Below are 19,290 nucleotides of genomic sequence, written 5' to 3' on the forward strand. Positions count from 1 at the left end.
ATGTATGAAATGCCTTCATGACATTTTTTTTTCAATTTATCTTTCTTACTTGTAGGAGTATTTTATATATTCTGGATGCTAATTTTTTGTTGGTCTTGTGTGCTTGCTAGTATCTTTGATTTCGCTGTGTGTTTTCATTCTCTGTGGTGGTTTTTGATGAAGTTAGTTTTAATGGACTGAATTTCAGTCTTTTTATGTTTCCTTAATGATGTGTGTACTCTGCGTCCTATTTAAGCCATGTGGTCTTAATAGTGTTTGTTTTCAAACTAATAATTGTTTAGGGTTTGAGATTGCTACCCCTCTCCCAAAAATGTCTAAGTAAGAAAAAAAAAAGTTTAGGGAACTGTGGTTCTTGCAGTCTGTCAGAGAACCAGTGGATCTAAAGCAGTTATGTCATACAAATTTATAAGGCATTAGTGAACAATTAATAATTTTATGGTGCATAATCTCATACTGGCTTAGACTGGCTTACTATGTCTTTTATGGTGTATACATTTCAAATGGATCCTATGATGTTAGCTTTGGATTGCAAAAGTTTTATTAATCCACCATTTAAAAAGCAACACCTTTAAAAATTTTGGCAATGGGAACACACATTCTACTCATGTTGACTAGAAGTATTTTTTGATACTATATCCCTTCTGTAATTTCATTATGCCCTAGTTTTTGGGAAATTAAATGTTAAAGCTATAGAACTGACTTTAGTTTTTGTCCAGAGATGTTCTAGAAAATAACCACAACAAGCAAAAGAAAGAAACAGAATAATTTTTATTGCTAGGTTAATTTATTACAAAGATAATAGTCTGTTGAACTTAGTTACCGTTAAACACACTGTACCGATTCAAAATCATTATTTCATAGGGAGGCGGGATAGGGGAGTGGGCTGGGTTCCAGGAGACAGAAGTATCAGGGTGGAAATAGGAACTTTATACCAAGCCCCATGACCAGCTGTACTTCAAGTGAGTTTTAAAATTAATTGGTCCCTTCCTTGAGGAGGGTCTGGCTCAGAAATAAGAACTGGTAGAGCTATACCCTATCCACAGTGACCCACCACTGAAAATACCTAGGAGGACCTTAAACTTCTGAATGCTGGTTTAGTAAGGCTCCACTGTAAAATCAAACATCTTTAGTGGTATTTGTCTTTTTATTGCATGATGTCTGGGACAGTTACTGAAACTAGACCTACATCTCACATCTCTACTAGTGCTTGGGCCTCAAAGCGGTGCTCATCACCTAATGGCACAAAGAAATGCTATTAGGTCCAATTATGGGATAAGCTGGATTATAAATACACAATTTTCAGAAAGATAGGCACTTAAAGCTCATTAAGTAAAATACAAAAATAGATTACATTAATAGGAAATATTTAGTGTTCCTCAAATTGTAAATCTAGGTTTTTGCCATTTTTAAAAAAGGATACTGGAAACTGAAAAGAGATGACATTCAAATGAATAATGCGTTTTTCAAACTTTTGTTCTGAGCGCTGAACAATCTAAGAAATCTTAGTGCAATCTAAGAAAAAGACTTACCACAAAGCACCTAAAGTAACATTTGTAGATGGGTGGGAACGCTGTCAACCATTTCTTAGCTTCCCTCCCAAGTCTCAGTATCAAGGCATCAAGAGTACATTCCACAAACGACTGTCCACATTCCGAAATCAGGTCAGTGTGCCTATATGTCAGAGAAGTTGAAAACCCTTAGGAGGTAGCTCTCCTTCCTGTTTGCTCTTCCCCCACAGGCGCAAGTGAGTTATGCTTCAGATTCTGCGCCTCTATGTTCACTTGGATTTCCATCATTGTCATCTGGTTGATTGTTTAACAGGACATATTTGCCATCATTGGTTAGTGGTATGGACAGCATTAATTGAGCCAGTGCTTCTGGATCCTGAAGTTACAAGAGTTTAAGAGGGAAAAAAGAAAAAGCTTAAGATGCAATTTAAACCCCTTTGCCCTGGCTTTCAACATGTTCTGTAATCTAGTCTCATTCCTCTTGACTCTTGTGTATGTGTGCCTTCGGCTGAGTTTCCTTGCTTCTCTAACTCACGTATGTCACTTCTAGAATCTAAACTGTTTTCCTTTGAGCCAAAATATTGTTTACATAGTCAATTCATACCATCTTCACAAAGATTCCATAGAGGAATTTCCTTCACAAAACTTTTGTCTTCTGTATCTTTAAACTCCTTTCTTTTCTCATTTAATCTATACCAGAAGTTGGCAAACTGTGGTCATTTGGCTGTCTACTTGTTTTTTATTGGAAAATAGCTGTGCCCATTTATTTACATAGTGTTCATGCTGCTTTTTGTGTGTGTGTGTGTGTGGGGAACAGTTTCTTTCTGTCGCCCTGGCTGGAGTGCAGTGGTGTGATCTCAGCTCACCGCAACCTTTGCCTCCCAGGTTTAAACGATTCTCATGCCTCAGCCTCCTGAGTAGCTTGGACTACAGGTGCGTGCCACCATGCCTGGCTAATTTTTGTATTTTCAGTAGAGATGGGGTTTCACCATGTTGGCCAGGCTGGTCTCGAACTCCTGACCTCAGGTGATCCTCCTGCCTCTGCCTCCCAAAGTGCTGGGATTACAGGCATGAGCCACCACATCTGGCCTACTTTTGTTTTATAATAGCAGAGCTGAATTTGTTGCAGTGAACATAGCCAAAAACATAAAGGCCCATTATAGAAAAAGTTTGCCAACTTTTGACCTATACCATTAAATACTGGCTTGAAAAGCTTGCTATTATTTCATGTATGGTGACCTTAGTCCTTAAGACTTCCTGAGCTCTCCAACAGACTGCACTAATATGGTAGCTACTAGCTACATGTTACTATGTAAATTTGAGGTAAAATTAAATTTAAAAATCCAGTTCCTCAAGTTACACTAGCCACATTCAATCTGCATATTAAACTGTGCAGATATTAATCATTTCTATTATTGCATAAAGTTCTGTACACTGCCGAACTAGAAGCTCCCTGGGGGCAGGGACTATATCTGTCTTGTTCACTACTATAATTTCGGGGCTTTTCTTATACAAACTAGGCTCTCAGAAATTTGCTGAATGAACAAAAGATCAGAAGCTGCTGAAAGACAGGGAGGTCTCAGAGTCCTCATTTCTTAACAGCCCCCAGGTGATGTCTGTCAATGCTATGGGGCCTGTGATCATACTCTGAGGAGCAAGGCTTTAGAGTTTATGGTGAGTACTTATCATCTTAATCTGAAAGAAAGGAAATCTAGCCAACTAGTTAATAAGCAAGAAAACAGATAAGCAGGAGCTCCAGCAGTGATAAGAAGTCCTCATGTGTTACCAATGAACATGGAACCAGCTGATCAAAAATGTCTGGTGGTTAGAATACTTAAAAGGAAATCCCAAAGTTGGCCACACTTGCCAGTGAACATCACCTTTCTTTTTGAAAAGATTCTTAGTATGTGTACACAGATGTATTTTAAGTAGCTACTAAACCAGCACCAGAATGCCTCTTACCTTTTGAACCTCAATAATTTCTTTTCCCAAATTAATAGCATAACATATCTGCAAAAGAGAAAAGTAGCGATTGGCAAAGGTAGAAAAGGATAAAATTTTAGAACAAATGTGATTTGGGAGTACAGTGAGGTCACTGTACTCACATGGGAAACACAGGACCTGGCTGCAGGAGGCCCATCACATAGGGCCCGGGCATTTTCATCCAACTGTCCTGACCTCTGTTGCCAATTTATGCCATGCAAACAATATTCCAGGTAAGTGAAACTTAGGTAATTCCAGTGTTTAAAATTCTTAATGGGAATTTTTTTTCTCTCTCTTAAATGTATTTAGCCACTACATGTTCATATACACAGTGGCAAACAGATAACTTACTGAAATAAGAATTTGACAAAATATTTTAGACGGAGTCTTGCCTCTGTTGCCAGGCTGGAATGCAGTGGCGTCATCTCGGCTCACTGCAATCTCCGACTCCCTGGTTCACGCGATTCTCCTGCCTCGGCCCCCCAAGTAGCTGGGATTACAGGCACGTGCCACCACGGCCAGCTAATTTTTGTATTTTTAGTAGAGACAGGGTTTCACCATATTGGCCAGGATGGTCTCAATCTCCTGACCTCAAATTCTAAGTCATAGATGTAGTCAGAGTTTTTCATACTAAACAAACAGCTTATCTGTACTTTTCTGATATCTCCTTCCTTGGTTTGCTCCCTGAGAGTAAATTATTCTCTATTGTAGCTTTTGCCTTAATTTTTTTTTTAAAGAACAAATTTGAGGGGAACTGGTTTCAACATTTCCTTATATCCCGACTAAATAATATGTCTTGCTATTACAGTTTTTCCTCATTCACCCTATTCTGTTTGGTAGGTATTTTCCGCAGAGAAAATTTCAATTGAGTTAGTTTTCTTTCATTGGGGCCTTCTTAGGAGGTATTATCTGAACTCCTGGATGGAGACATGCAGAATAATCAACCAAAGAGCCAAGGCTGTAATGCCAGAAGACTTCTTAAAAATGGACTTATTTTTACTCTAAGAATGTTAAGTTGCTGGCCTAAAGAAATAATAAAAATGGAACTGTTTGGACTGAGATGCTGTCACATGAAAAAGACCTTTTCGCCTTCTGAGTTGCTTTCGAAAATGTATGTACTCAGAGATTCTTCTCCGGTGGATTCAGGAACGCGGATGACAAAACCAACCAGTCTCTTGTTTTCTTGATGAGCAGCAAACTGTGTGACACTGGTAAGTTCAAACTGGAAGAAAAAAAGGCAACAGTTCATACAACTATTAGAATTAAAAACTGACAAGGTTACTCTCTAGAAAAGTCGTGAGAAAAAGTATTCTATTAGTAGAAGATCTTTATTAAATGCCTAGGCTGTGTTTAAGGTAGATACAAAGGTGAATTAAGGAATAATCACTAACGTGAACCTGAATGTGAGGTACTTACATTGGCTCTTGATACTTGAGTCTGAGGATCTATCAACCTGAAATTTCAAAAGATACATTATATCACAAATGTTGGATTAATATTCCTAGAAGCATTTGTAGAAGTCCAGAATAAAATCACACAAATTCCCCCAAATAAGAGAGAGAGATAAAGCCTGGTTGAGGGTGAGGCGAGACAGCTCTGTGTGACCACATGTCCTCCTTTCTGCATTTATGGAACCTATGTAGCTAAAGCTCAGGGTATCTATAATGAAAGATTATAGCAAGTAGAAGATTTAACTTCACAGGATTCTGGAACTTACCCAAAAAGGCAGCATTATAATTCTGAATAAATCTGCTATATAATATGGATTATATTCTGTACAGCCTCCCTCTCAACAAACATCCATTGGCTGCTTTAATGTCGCTAAAGTGCTAGATCAACTTAGTCCAAATTTAACATTCTTATAAAGATGGGGTAGGGGTGAGAGAATAGTGAAGGGATTTTAACAAAACTCTTATCAGTTTGGGTATAAAAGGAATAATGTTTAAGAAGGTATTCCAGAATATATTTTTTTATTTTTTACTATTTATTTTGAGACAGTCCTGCTGTGTCACACAGGCCAGAGTGCAGCAGCACGATCTTGGCTCACTGCAACCTCTGTCTCCCAGGTTCAAGCGATTCTTCTGCCTCAGGCCTCCTGAGTAGCTGGGATTACAGGTGTGCACCACCACACCCGGCTAATTTTTTATTTTTAGTAGAGATGGGGTTTCCCCATGTTGACCAGGCTGATCTTGAACTCCTGACCATAGGTTTTGTTCCTGCCTCAGCCTCCCAAGGTGCTGGGATTACAGGCGTGAGCCCCCATGTCCGGCCTTCAGAATATATTTAACAGTATTTTAAGCATCATCTAATAATCTGGTTGATATATCCTAAAAAACAGAATTTATTGCTATTTTAGGTATGTAGACATAAATTTCTACTGTATTGTACTTGTGTTGGAAGAATTAACATGGTACAGGTATTGATCGACTTACCACCTATGCAACCCGCGACCATTCGACTTTACGACCACAATCGCTAGCCACGACTGCTCCGCGTCTGGCAGCGCAAACGTTGGCCAGCTGGGTGTACGACAGTGCGGACCAGCTTCGGCAGCACTACCATCTCCACGTGCACCATTTCAACTGTACATATAGCCTACTCAACTTACAACCAATCGTGTTACGACTGCAGTCCCGACCTTGGTCGTAAGTTGAGCACTAGCTGTATTATATGTTTAAATTATTACTATACATTTTATTGGTGAGAGCAAAAATATATTGTTTGTGGAAAAAAGGTTATAACTCCATTTATACGTTAAATGTCCAGAACAGGCAAATCTATAACGATGGGAATTTTAGTGGTTAGTGGTTGCCTAGGGCTGGGTGGGTTGCAAGGGGATAATGGATATTCTTTCTGAGGTGATAAAAATTCTAAAAATGATTGTGGTGATCGTTGTGCAACTCTGAATATACTAGAAACCACAGAATTGTACATTTAAATTGTATGATACGTGAATTACATCTCAGTAAAACTGTTACCCTCCCCTCTCCAAAAGGCTACAGTTTGAAATTCGTTTGTATTTTAATACAGTTTGCATTAAAGCATAAGATTTACAATCAACAAACTTGAGGTGAGTTCTACCCTGGCTCCTCACTTGATCTTGTGCAAGTCACCTGGACTTCTCACAACTGGTTCATCTGTAAAACTGTGGTAAGAACCCCCTCTTCCAAGAGGTGGTTATGACAGTTAATGAGAAATGTGTATAGGAATTTAAGTAGACAAAGCTTAAGAAATGTTACCTTATGTCCCTTAAATTAATGGGTATGAATTTGATAATTTTTTGAATATAGATCATAAACAGTTTCCCTCAAGTTGGAAAATCTTTCATAGGTATTTTGTAAAATTCCTTTATAAGTGAAAATTTAACATATGCATATTTTGTGGGTCACTTTCAGAAGTTTACTGTTTAAATGAGGTAACCTAGATCTCTCTTTTTTTATTATTATGCTTTAAGTCCTGGGATACATGTGCAGAACGTGCAGGTTTGTTACATAGGTATACACGTGCCGTGGTGGTTTCTGCACCCATCAACCTGTTATCTACATTAGGTATTTCTCTTAATGCTATCCCTCCTAGTGCCCCCCCACCCATGGTGTGTGATGCTCCCCTCCCTGTGCCCATATGTTCTCACTGTTCAACTCCTACTTAGGAGTGAGAACATGTGGTGTTTGGTTTTCTGTTCCTGTGTCAGTTTGCTAAGAATGATGGTTTCCAGCATCATCCATGTTCCTGTAAAGGACGTGAACTCATTCTTTTTAATGGCTGCATAGTGTACCATAGTGTATTTATGCCACATTCTCTTTATCCAGTCTCTCAATGATGGGCATTTGGGATGGTTCCAAGTCTTTGCTATTGTGAATAGTGCTGCAATAAACATACATGTGAATTTGTCTTTATAGTAGAATGATTTATAATCCTTTGGGTATATACCCAATAATGGGATTGCTGGGTCAAAGGGTATTTCTAGTTCTGGATCCTTGAGGAATCGCCACACTGTCTTCCACAATGATTGAGCTAATTTACACTCCCGGCAACAGTGTAAAAGCAGTCCTATTTCTCCACATCCTCTCTAGCAGTTGTTATTTCGTGACTTTTTAATGATCACCATTCTAACTGGTGTGAGATGGTATCTCATTGTGGTTTTGATTTGCATTTCTCTAATGACCAGTGATGATGATCTTTTTTTCATATGTTTGTTGGCCGCATGTCTTCTTTTGAAAAGTGTCTATTCATATCCTTTGTCCACTGTTTGATGGTGTTGTTTTTTTCTTGTAAATTAAAGTTCCTTATAGATTCTCGATATCAGCCCTTTGTCAGATGGATAGATTGCAAAAATTTTCTCCCATTCAGTAGGTTCCCTGTTCACTCTGATGACAGTTTCTTTTGCTGTGCAGAAGCTCTTTTGTTTTTTAGGTCTCTAATCCATCTTGAGTTAATTTTTGTATAAGGTTTGTAAGGAAGGGGTCCAGTTTCAGTTTTCTGCATATGGCTGGCCAGTTTTCCCAACACCAGTTATTAAATAGGGAGTCCTTTCATCATTGCTTGTTTTTGTCAGGTCTGTCAAAGATCAGTAGGTTGTAGATGTGTGGTGATATTTCTGAGGCCTCTGTTCTGTTCCACTGGTCTATAGATCTGTTTTGGTACCAGTATCATGCTGTTTTGGTTACTGTAGCCTTGTAGTACAGTTTGAAGTCAAGCATGATGCCTCCAGCTTTGTTCTATTTGCTTAGGATTGTCCTGGCTATATGGGCTCTTTTTTGGTTTTATATGAAATTTAAAGTAGTTTTTCCTAATTCTGTGAAGAAAGTCAATGGTAGCTTGATGGGGATAGCACTGAATCTATAAATTACTTTGGGCAGTATGGCCATTTTCACAATATTGATTCTTTCTATCCATGAGCATGGAATATTTCTCCATTTGTTTGTATCCTCTTATTTGCTTGAGCAGGGGTATGTAGTTATCTTTGAAGAGGTCCTTTGCATCCCTTTTAAGTTGTATTCCTAGGTATTTTATTCTCTTTGTAGCAGTTATGAATGGGAGTTCACTCATGATTTGGCTCTCTATTATTGGTGTATAGGAATGCTTGTGATTTTTGCACATTGAGTTTGTAGCCTGAGACTTTGCTGAAGTTGCTTATCAGCTTAAAGAGATTTTGAGCTGAGACAATGGGGTCTTCTAAATATACAATCATGTCATCTGCAAACAGAGACCCAGAATCTCTGGGACACATCTAAAGCAGTGTTTAGAGGGAAATTTATAACACTAAATGCCCACAGGAGAAAGCAGCAAAGGCGGATTCCACTTATATACTTTAGCAGAGCTTGAGCACTGTGCTGGGAGATCTGCTGCTCCCTTCAGAACAGGCAGGGACATCATTTAAGTCCGCTGAAACTCTGCCCCTTCCCCTAGGTGCTCTGTCTGTCCCAGGAAGATGAGAGTTCTATCTATAGGCCGCTGACTGGGGCTGCTGCCTTTCTTTCAGAGGTGCCATGCCCAGAGAGGAGGAATCTAGAGAGGCAGTCTGGCTACACCGGCTTTGCGGCATTGTGGTAGGCTCAGTCCAGTTCGAACTTCCAGGTGGTTTTGTCTATGCTGTGAGGGGGAAAACTGCCTACTTAAGCTTCAGTAATGGCAGAAGCCCCTCAACCCACCAAGCTCGAGCATCCCAGGTCAACTTCAGACTGCTGTGCTGGCAGCGAGAATTTCAAGACAGTGGATCTTGGCTTGTTGGGCTCTGTGGGGATGGGATCCGCTGAGCCAGACCAGCTGGCTTCCTGGCTTCAGCCCCCTTTCCAGGGAAGTGAACAGTTCTATCTTGCTGGCATTCCAAGCATCACTGGGGTAGAAAAGAAACTCTCTATAGATAGTTTGGTTTCTGCCCAAACAGCCACCCAGTTTTGTGTTTTAACTCAGGGCCCTGGCGGTGTAGGCACCCAAGGGAATCTCCTGGTCTGCAGGTTGCCAAGACAGTGGTTAAAGCATAGTATCTGTGCCAGATAGCACCATCCCTCACTCATAGCTTCCCTTGGCTAGGGGAGGGAGTTCTCCAATCCCTTGTGCTTCTCGGGTGAGGCAATATCCCACCCTGTTTCTGCTCACCCTCTGTGGGGTACACTCACTGTTTAATCAGTCCCAATGAGATGGCCAGGTACCTCAGTTGGAAACACAGAAATCACTGACCTTCTGCTTTGGTCTCACTGGGAGCTGCAGACCACAGCTGTTCCTATTAGGCCATCTTCCCTGGGAATCAATTTCTCTTTTTAAATCTTCTGATTTTCTGTATGACCTCTATATGGTGTCAGGACCTATTCCATTGCAGGGGTATGTTTACTGTGGTGACGTATGCATAGCGTCAGATTGACCATAAATGATGTTTAGTGTCTTCATAACTTTGTGCAGCCATTACTACTATCTAGTCCCAGGACATTTTCATCATCCCAGAGGAAACTCCATCCCCATTAAGCAGTTTCTCATTCCTCTTCCCACCCTCTGGCAATCTCTAGTCTGTCTTCTGTCTCTATGGATTTGCCTATTCTGGATATTTCATATAAACAGAATCCTACAGTATATTGCTTTTTGTGTCTGGTGTCTTTCACTTAGCACAGTGTTTTCATCATTCATCTATGTTGTGGCACGTATCAGTCCTCTGTTCCTTTTTAATGCCAAATAATAATCGATCATATGTATATACAGATTATCCTGTGTCTAAAATTGTTTTGGATTTCAGCTTTTTTTCCCAGATTTTAGAATATTTGCATGTTTACCAGTATGAGCATCTCAAAATCCAAAATGCTCCAATGAGCATCTCCTTTGAGCATTGCGTGGCACTGAAAAGGTTTCAGATTTTGGAGCATTTGAGATTTCCAGCTTTGGAATGCTCAACTCTATCACATATTGTTGATCCATTCATTTGCTGATGGGCATTTGTATTATTTCCACCTTTTGGATATCATGAAAAGGACTGCTATGAACATTTGTGTGTAAGTTTTTGTTTGAACACCTGTTTTTAATTCTTTTAGGGAACTACCCAGGAGCCTGCCAAACTATTTTTTCACAGCAGCTGAACCATTTTATATTCCCACCAGCAGTGGGTTCCAGTTTCTTCACATCCTTGCTAGAAGCTTATTTTCCATTAAAGTGTGTGGTGTGGTGTGGTGTGTGTGTGTGTGTGTGTGTGTGTGTGTAGCATTAGTGTGGAGTGGCATATCTCATTTTGGACTTGCTTTGCATTTCCTTAATGACACATAGCAGCCTTCATGTGCTTATTGGCCATTTGCATTTCATCTTTGGAGAAATGTCTATTTCAAGTTCTTGGTCCATTTTTTTAACTGGGTTTTCTGTTTTATGAGTTCTTTGTCTGGTTCGAGTACTGGATCCATATTGGATGGGATTTGCAAATACTTTTCCCATTCTTCAGCTTGTCTTTTCACTTTGATGCACTGTGGTTTTTCATAGTACTTTTACATATATTTTCCTTTGATCTTTTTGGTGATATTCCAAAACTGTTAGGATTATAAGAACCATAAGCCCATTTCTGTAAAAGGTCCAGGACATACGGAAGGAAAAGCTTTAAATAAACATAACGTTTTATTAATAAGAACTTAATTCCCATATAGGGTTCATAACAAATAAAAAGGATGGGCTTAATGAATAGAAGAAGAAGCTATATCCTGATTTCGGCCATAGTCCTAGTTCCTTTTTTGAAGCTAACGTCCATTGAACACTTTTCATGTGCCAGTCAGTTGTAAATGTTTTACATATATTAACATATTTATTCCTCATGACAATACAGGGTGTGAATAGCCATTTTCATTTTGTAGCTGAAGAAACTGAGGTACAGAGGCTAAAACACCTGCTTAAGGTCACACAACTAAGAAATGCCAAAGCCAGGGATAAACAGACATTCTGGCTCAAAAGCAGTGCTGTCCCTTAGAAATGTAATGAATGCCTTATAAGTAATTGAAGTTTTTCCAGCAGCCACATTAAGGGAAAAGTAAAAGATGAAATTAATTTTACTTAATCTAGTATATCTAAAATATTACCAGACATGTGACTAACCTAAAAAATTGGTCAGATGTTTTACATTCTAAATCTTAGAAATCTGGTATGTATTTAACCCAGAAAACAAATTTCAATTCAGGCCAGTTATGCTGCAGATGCTACCTGTGGCTACAGTATTGCCCATGTTCATAACCAGGACTTCAGTCCTATCTGAAACCCAGATCCTGAATCATGTAGTTAATATGGCTTGCTCTCTCTATAATGGCCTAGTTATTTAGGCAGATTTTTAAGCTTTTTCTGTTACTTTTATAAATAGTACTCTCAGAAATGAAAAAACAAAAACCAGAAACCTGTTTTCAAGCTCTGAGATACAGAGAATAAGTCTAGTGTGACGGCATCTTTGTGAACAACAGTATTCACTCACCACTGAATTTTTGGAGATATCAATTCCTGTCTCTAAAGGAGTGCTTTCCAGGCTATCTTATGTAGAAAGTGGTGGGTACAAAAGCAAGAGTAGTCTCTTCATTTAATCCAATCAAACAAATATTCCAACGCTAACATTTCAGATGGATGAATCAGCCTTAAAAGGGGAATTAGCTGAAGCCATAAGAAAGTCTGAACATAAAACTTAATGTACCTCAAAGATTGACTGGTGACCATCAGATGGGATTCTGTCATGCGGAAGATGTTATGAATAGCTCGAGCAGCCAATACTTGTCTCATCGCTTCATAAATCACTTCAGGTGTGCTGTCTGTTTTAACCGCCATTGATCCCAAAAACCGAACTATAAACATCTGCTGCAAAAGAGAATCTGCAAGACAGCATTTTCTCCTCAGGATCTCATTTACTTCCTGCTGCTGTTGACCTGCACACCAGTGTCAGATGTGCTGGTTCTGCCTGCTTTCTCTGGAGGACTTTCTACCAAAATTTCTCAATACCATTTTTATAAGCCCAGTATTACCAAAGCTGCACGTTTTCTATTGTCTACATTTTGTCAGTTTGGAACTACTTCATTAGACTAGAAAGGCTCTTATTCAGCTATAAAGTGAGATGATGGTGGTACCAGATGAACATCCTTCTAATGCTGAGACTCTAGGTGACTACACTGTACCTTTTCTCTGAAAAGAGTGCTCACTAGACAATAGAAAATTCATTACTGTGGCTCACTGATAAAGTCCTCTTACAACAGAAAATTTATTTGCAGGATATAATATCTGATGTTGGGTCTCATGCGGTTCATCACTTCATCACTGAAAGGCAGTGATGTTTGGAAGTCAGCACTGGCTGCTGACGGTGGTGCCGAACTTGACAAAACTGACTCCCAGCCACCTTAACTAGAAGACCAAAGAAAGTTTTTCTTTTCTTTCTTGAGACAGGGTCTTACTCTGTCGCCTAGGCTGGAGTACAATGGTATGTTTTTGGCTCACTGCAACCTCCGTCTCCCAGGTTCAAGCAATTCTCATGTCTCAGTCTCCTGAGTAGCTAGGATTACAGGCACCCGTCACCACACTCAGCTAATTATTATTTTTTTGTATAGATGTGGTCTCACTGTGTTGCCCATGCTGGTCTTGAACTCCTAGGCTCAGGTGATCCACCTGCCTCAGTCTCCAAAAGTGCTGGGATTACAGGCGTGAGCCAGCGCATCCAGCTATTGGATATGTTCTTGAGTACATTATAAGAATGTAAAAAACCAAAAGTTTGAATTTGAAAGACCTAAATATCATTTATTTATGTTATCTTCAAATTCAAGAACTAGTTATTTGTGCTTTTGGTTTTCTAAAATGAAACAGCATATTTCCAATTCACCAAGACTGCATTCGAATGTGATACCGGATTCAGATTTCACAATATTTTTATGCTACAACAACGCCATGCTACAAAAAGGCTACAGCTAACGGTGAAATAGCTGTGGGTGGTCTTTCAGCTACTCCTCAGTTTTATTCAAGACCTGCCTCCATTGCAGATATCTTACTAAACTTTTAGAGAAAACAACAAATCTTCAGTTCATATTCTAAATCGTACCTCTCTAAAACATGATTTCACATCTTATTTCAATGGCTCTTATCATTTTGTGCAGGGGAAAGAATAAGCACACCAAACTAGTCACTTACCTTCTGCTTCTGGAAATGATTCATCCTCAGTCTCACCAAAAGGGTTGGTACGCCTAGGGGAAGAGCCAGATTTGAACAAACATGACAGCTGCAGCTAGAAGGGCACTTAACATTTGAACTGGAAGTCAGAATAGCAAGCAAGTCTTTGGTGATGGATGGGGACAAAAGAGACCTTAAATTCTCCCAGAGATAACCTCTCCTAGCCCATACCTGCTCCCTCTGTTCTGATCAAGGAATTCTGTAGCAGGAAGCACAATATCAAATTGAATTGGCGTTCCAGGTGCGATCAGCTCCTCTGCTTCAGGTATACTGGCTGTTGCTTTGGGAACAATCTTGTCATTTTCATTTTCCATCTCTGAATTTTTCAGGTTCTGGCTGAAGGGGAAAAAAATCAGTTCCCTTAACCTTATGCTTTTATAATCAAGTGAATACTTTTTGAAGACTAAGGTGACTTTTATAAATGAAAATACAAGGCAAAAAGATTTAAGTCAATCCCTTAATCCATTATACAAATAAATCTTCTTCAAACTTCCTTCATATCCTTGGCTAAAAACCTTCAGATTGTCCCATTTCCAGCAGCTCTCTCTGCTGCACAGCATCCTGCACTGTGCTACTAATTTTCTGTTGGCATCCTTCTCTCTATGAGGCAGGTTTTGGAAGGCCTACGCTATAGGTATGTCGTATGTATTCCTGGCACATAGTAGGCACTCAGAAATGTTGGCTGAATGAACCAAAGGTCCTGGCTTGGCATTTAATCACAATCTGGCTATAATTTCCCAAAAGCCTCCCTTTCCACTCCTTTAACGCACCCTCCACGAGAGCTGTACTACACATACCATATGCTTTTCCTCATTTTCATCTTCATCCCAATTCTGCTGCTCACCCAACTCTCCAACCCCAGCTCAAATTCTTCCTCATCCACTAGGCCAGCCTGCACCCCGCTCCCTCCTCTGAACTTCTGTGATTCTTCTCAGTTAGTCACAGGCCCAGTCTTGCAGCCCTGTGTGCCTCTTGAACTTCGCACTGTGCCCACACTCACTGCTGACATAGTGGCCCATCGAGCACTGTGCTCTCTGTGGAGAGATTAACCAGGCACCAATATGTTCTTCTCTTCCAGTCTCAGAATACTGTAACTTAACTTTTCAACATTTTAAAAGTATTTTCTCTCCAGCCAGGCTGTAAACTCCTTTGACCGGCAAAGAATATCCATGTAGTTTGATTTCATTGCCGGGACCATAAAAAGCTCTCAGTGATCTTTTTGTTCATTTGATATGTCAGTATTTTCCTGTTTCTCAAACATGTCAATAACTGAATGTAGCATATCAAACTACAACAGCCACTTGACAAATTATTATCCTGATTGGAATGTGGATTGAAACACAGTACATAGGCTTGTAGATGGTCACTGCAAGGCAAGCCCTTGGAGACCACTTGGTTTGACCTCCATTATTAACCTCCATTGCTAACAGAAAAGGAAACTGAGGCCTCTGGAAAAACTGAGCAGTTTTGAAGGCGCTCAGTTACCTGGTGGGTGAGCCAGATTAAAAACAGGGGTCTCCTCACAGCCAGTCGAGTGCATCCCAAGGATGTCACACTGCTTCAGTAACCCCAAACGGGAGAGTTACATCTGCTGTTTGACCCTGTCTTTAAGAGAGGGTTATAATATAATAAATGGTAAGTGCTGGAGAAAGGTATGAGTAAAAGCTTAAAGGGGAGAAAGTGAGTCCAAGATTTTGGCTCCCCAGAGAGTCAAAGGGAAGATAACACAATCAAGATAGGGTGGGGCCCTTATACCGTCAGGGAGGGTCTGAACTGGACTCAACAGTATAGGGAGCCACCAAAGACTCTGAACATAGGAGTGACATGATGTTCAGTTTCACCTGTGATCCCCATGTCACCAGCTCTAATGGACACTTTGCAGTCATCATAATTGACTTCCTAAAGCATCTAACGTAGCTGATCTCTCCTTGAACTCCTCTCTTGGTTTCTGCTGGTGCCACATTTTAGAGTTTCCTACCTTTCTTGATGTTCCTCTCAATGTCTTTTGCAGGCTCCTTTTCTACCCTAAATGCCCGAATTCTTGAGGATTCTGTTGTAGGCTCTGCTTTCCCCTCCCTCTCCTGCCTCTCCCTAGAGGACCTCGCCCACTGCTGTTCAGTGCTAGTGAGTCCCCAATTCATACACCCAGCCCAGATATTTTCCTTGCACTCCAGACCTGTATCATCAGTTGACTGCTTGACAACTAATTTGGGATATTTCACAGGCCTCTCATGCTTAATATGTCCAAAACTGAACTCTTCCTCTCTTTAAAGAACACCATTTGCCATTTGCCCAGGTGTTCAGCCCTGACTGCAGTTATCCTTTGATTTGTCCTTTCTTTCTACACTTATCCATCAAAAGTCCATAGGTTTTACCTCCCAAGTAAGTCCAAATCCATCTACTTTTCATCTCTGCCATGATCCTGGTCTAAACCACCATGATCTTCTCTTGGGCTGCTGGGACGCCTCCTCACTGGCTACTGACTTGCTCTGTTCTGTGTTCTCCAGAGCAGCCAGAGCTAACTTTGAAAAATGGAAAGTGGGTATCTCTATCTCCATCGGAGAGCCCTTCCACAGCTCCCCGCATGCGTCTTTATGATCGGCCCCTGCCTCCCTCCCACCCCCACTCATCCTGCCCCATGCTCTCCCTCTGTCTACACTGTCCTGTTACACTGCCTCATTTCAGTTCCTCAGACACACTAAGCTAAGCTCTTCTCTGTCCTGTTACCTCCACAATTGCTACCAAGAATCCCCCTGGCTCTTTGCAAGAGTGGCCACATCTTATCTTTTACTTTGCAGTTTGAATATTATCTTCACAGCCAGGCCCTGCAGGGGTCTCTTTTTCACCCTCCGTGACAGCACCTCATCTCCTTAACGTCGCAGTGCTTCTTCGCCTGTTTTAATTCAGTATGTGCTTACCTTCTGCCTTTTCTCCCCAGTAATCTCTGTTTCCTTACCTAGGCCAGGCCTGGGCAACTCAAATATTTGTTGAGTAGCTGGATAAATGAATGAACAGTAGATATATAGTAACTGCAGAATGAGGGAAGGCCGCACATGATATTTGCTTAGAAGTAAATGGCAGTTTGTTCCCAAGAACACAATTTCTCTGATTCTTTCCCCCACTGTCATCAAAACATTGCTTTATTCTTAGTAGGCTGACCCTAAGAGAGATACCATCCCTCCCCCAACAGCTCTGGGGCCATCTGGCAGCCACATCTGTCACCCATCCAATCTCTGGGCTAATTCAGCTGGTTGACTAGTGTCTTTTTTTTTTTTTTTTCCCCCAGGGAGTCTTCTGTGTCCCTTCTGTGGGGTCCTTTTGGTCTAAGAAAGTGATTTGCTTATTCTAGAATAGGGGAGAAAAAAATCAGTTACTGAAAACATAAATATTAGCTGCAAATTGTCTTTTTAGGAAACCTCTCATACCTTCTAATTCCTAATCCTCCTAAACTATACGCCAACACCCTTGAAAGATGGCATATCAGAGCTGTAAGGATCCTAGGAGGTCAGCTAGTTCCTTGTATATGTCACAGGCTGAGAAGACAAAGGCCCAGAGCATTTCCTGACTTACTCAGGGACATCCAGCCGTGTATAACATGAGGCAGAGCTAGCGTTAGAACCCATGTCTCTCAACTGCAGGTCTAGTGTTCCCTCCACTGTGCACATCAGACATTTCTGTAACTTACAAAGAGAAGATACATTTACCCAGGAGAAAGCTACGGGATTAACCCTCACTGACTGGATCTTCAGTTCCACTTCCTTTCATGGAGTGTTTTCCTAGAGTTCATTTAATAAAGCATGCGACTTGTATAAACTGTTAAATCCTTACGTTATGGTGCTGAAATGTTTCCCGGACTTGTTGCCTCTTTCTCATCTTTTTTTTTAAACGTTTGTTCAAGTTCTCATGCTCTGCTTCACAGCTACTCCATCAGCATCCTGCTGGATCTTGTACTCCCCTCTTCTTCCCACAACCCGTATCCAATTTACCCTACCAGGTGCTGCAGAACAGTCTCCTCACCCTGTTCTGACTGGTGCCCATTTTCCAAAACCGTCCGTTCTGCTCCACTGCCTGTAACTCCCTAAGCAGGGCACCAGGCCTTTCCACTCAGACTCAAACCTATTTTCTGTCCTTACCTTCTTCCACTCCTTCTCAGGTACCCCGTGCCCGGTGTGTGAACACTGGCTCCACACGTACAGATCCTGGGAAGCTATTTAGCCACTGAGTTTTGTAATGACTTCCTTCTGGGGTCATTAAATATTTGTAAAAAATGTAATGGGGTTCTTTCTACCATGCCCTAAAAGATGAACACCAAATATAGTCATACTTTAAATTTACCCTTTAATGCCAGGCTTCCATTAGTATGAAAATGTAGCCCTCTACTATTTAACTGGATGGAAACTCCCATTAAGACAAAAGGTAGGATTCTTGGAATAAATCCTAAAGCATTATTCAAAACGAGGAAAGCAGTATGCATGAAAATGTTTGCTGTAAACGGTAACAGTAAACGCAGGGGAGGTAACCTAAATATTCAATGGTTAATAAATGGCGGAATAGGGCACAGTTACTCAAAGAAACAATTCTGAAAAATGTAGAAATAGTAAAAAACAACATGTGAAAATACAAAATAAATGTACATATAAAACTATATGTTCAGATAAGGCCTGGGCGGTATAACATGGATACATAAAAGGTGATTTTTCTTCCTTATTTAAAAAAAAAAAATTTGCTCTGGTTCCATTACTTTGTTGATGCTGAAAGAAAATGTGGGGAGAACTCCTGACGAGCATGACCTCCACACGAGTCCTGTTTGCTTGGACGGCAGTGGCATGGCCCAGTGGGAGGGACAGGGATGCTGGCATCAGACAGGCTTGAATCCTGGCTCTACCACTCACACGTGGTGTGAACACAGGAAGATCATTTAACCTCACACGTGGTGTGAACACAGGCAGATCATTTAACCTCTCCCAGCCATCGTTACTGCTTCTGTTAAATAGGCGGAACAACATGCCTTGGTTTGTGTGGATTAAGTAACAACTCATTTCATATTCCTAATCCATAATTTGGCTCCACAAAAGCTAGTTTTCCTTTATCCTTTAGTTACCTGGGACATGAGCTTTCTTGTTTTTTTCCAAAACTTGTAATGGGAGTCACTGCTTGAAGAGCGGTCTGATTCAACTTGATCGCGACTGCCTAAAAATCCACAGGAAGACACACTCAGTCCCAGGAGGTGGACGCTTACCTTCCAGGTTGAGAAAAGGGCTGAGATGCAGGCGGCTGTTAATTACCTCTGGGTTGTCAGTCAGGTAGATCTGTCTGGAGATGTTGTTTATTGCACATATCCACTGCAGAGGACATTAGAAAAGAACGCTGAATCCCAAAGTCACCCACTACACTAGGAAAGAGGTACAACAAACAAAATCTTTACCTCTTCATTTTCCTTTCTGCTCTCAGCCTGGAGGATTATTCCCCTGAAACAAAAGCATCTAAGTAATTAAGTGCTTCCCCATCTCAGTGACTGGGGATTATTCTACATAAACTGAACTTAGCTGGTATGTGGGAAGAAACAGGCCACGAAGGCAGCATGATAAAAAGGAAAGAAAATGAGGCTCCAGGGCCAGGTGCAGTAGCTCCCGCCTGCAGTCCCAGC

The 19,290-nt window shown here is 40.8% G+C and overlaps 1 protein-coding gene across 2 annotated transcripts in view; it reads right to left on the bottom strand.

The window, feature by feature from the left end:
• Nucleotides 1–747: 747 nt before the first annotated feature.
• APPL2 (adaptor protein, phosphotyrosine interacting with PH domain and leucine zipper 2) overlaps nt 748–19,290 on the bottom strand; it is a 61,821-nt gene continuing 43,278 nt past the window's right edge. Inside the window, exons 12-21 of one of the 2 annotated variants that reach the window (XM_017540646.2) lie at nt 19,069–19,111; nt 18,929–18,985; nt 18,745–18,833; nt 13,815–13,979; nt 13,605–13,657; nt 12,130–12,304; nt 4,908–4,944; nt 4,573–4,713; nt 3,471–3,518; nt 748–1,671 (exon numbers count right to left, since the gene is read on the bottom strand). In XM_017540646.2, coding sequence (XP_017396135.1) covers nt 1,663–1,671; nt 3,471–3,518; nt 4,573–4,713; nt 4,908–4,944; nt 12,130–12,304; nt 13,605–13,657; nt 13,815–13,979; nt 18,745–18,833; nt 18,929–18,985; nt 19,069–19,111 — 817 coding nt within the window. In that variant the 3' untranslated portion in view covers nt 748–1,662. Of the gene's footprint in view, nt 1,885–3,470; nt 3,519–4,572; nt 4,714–4,907; nt 4,945–12,129; nt 12,305–13,604; nt 13,658–13,814; nt 13,980–18,744; nt 18,834–18,928; nt 18,986–19,068; nt 19,112–19,290 lie in introns of both variants that reach the window. The other variant, XM_017540636.2, reaches the window with a different exon arrangement.

Source organism: Cebus imitator, unplaced genomic scaffold (assembly GCF_001604975.1).
Source record: "Cebus imitator isolate Cc_AM_T3 unplaced genomic scaffold, Cebus_imitator-1.0 Scaffold8, whole genome shotgun sequence".
NCBI classification, from domain to species: domain Eukaryota; kingdom Metazoa; phylum Chordata; class Mammalia; order Primates; family Cebidae; genus Cebus; species Cebus imitator.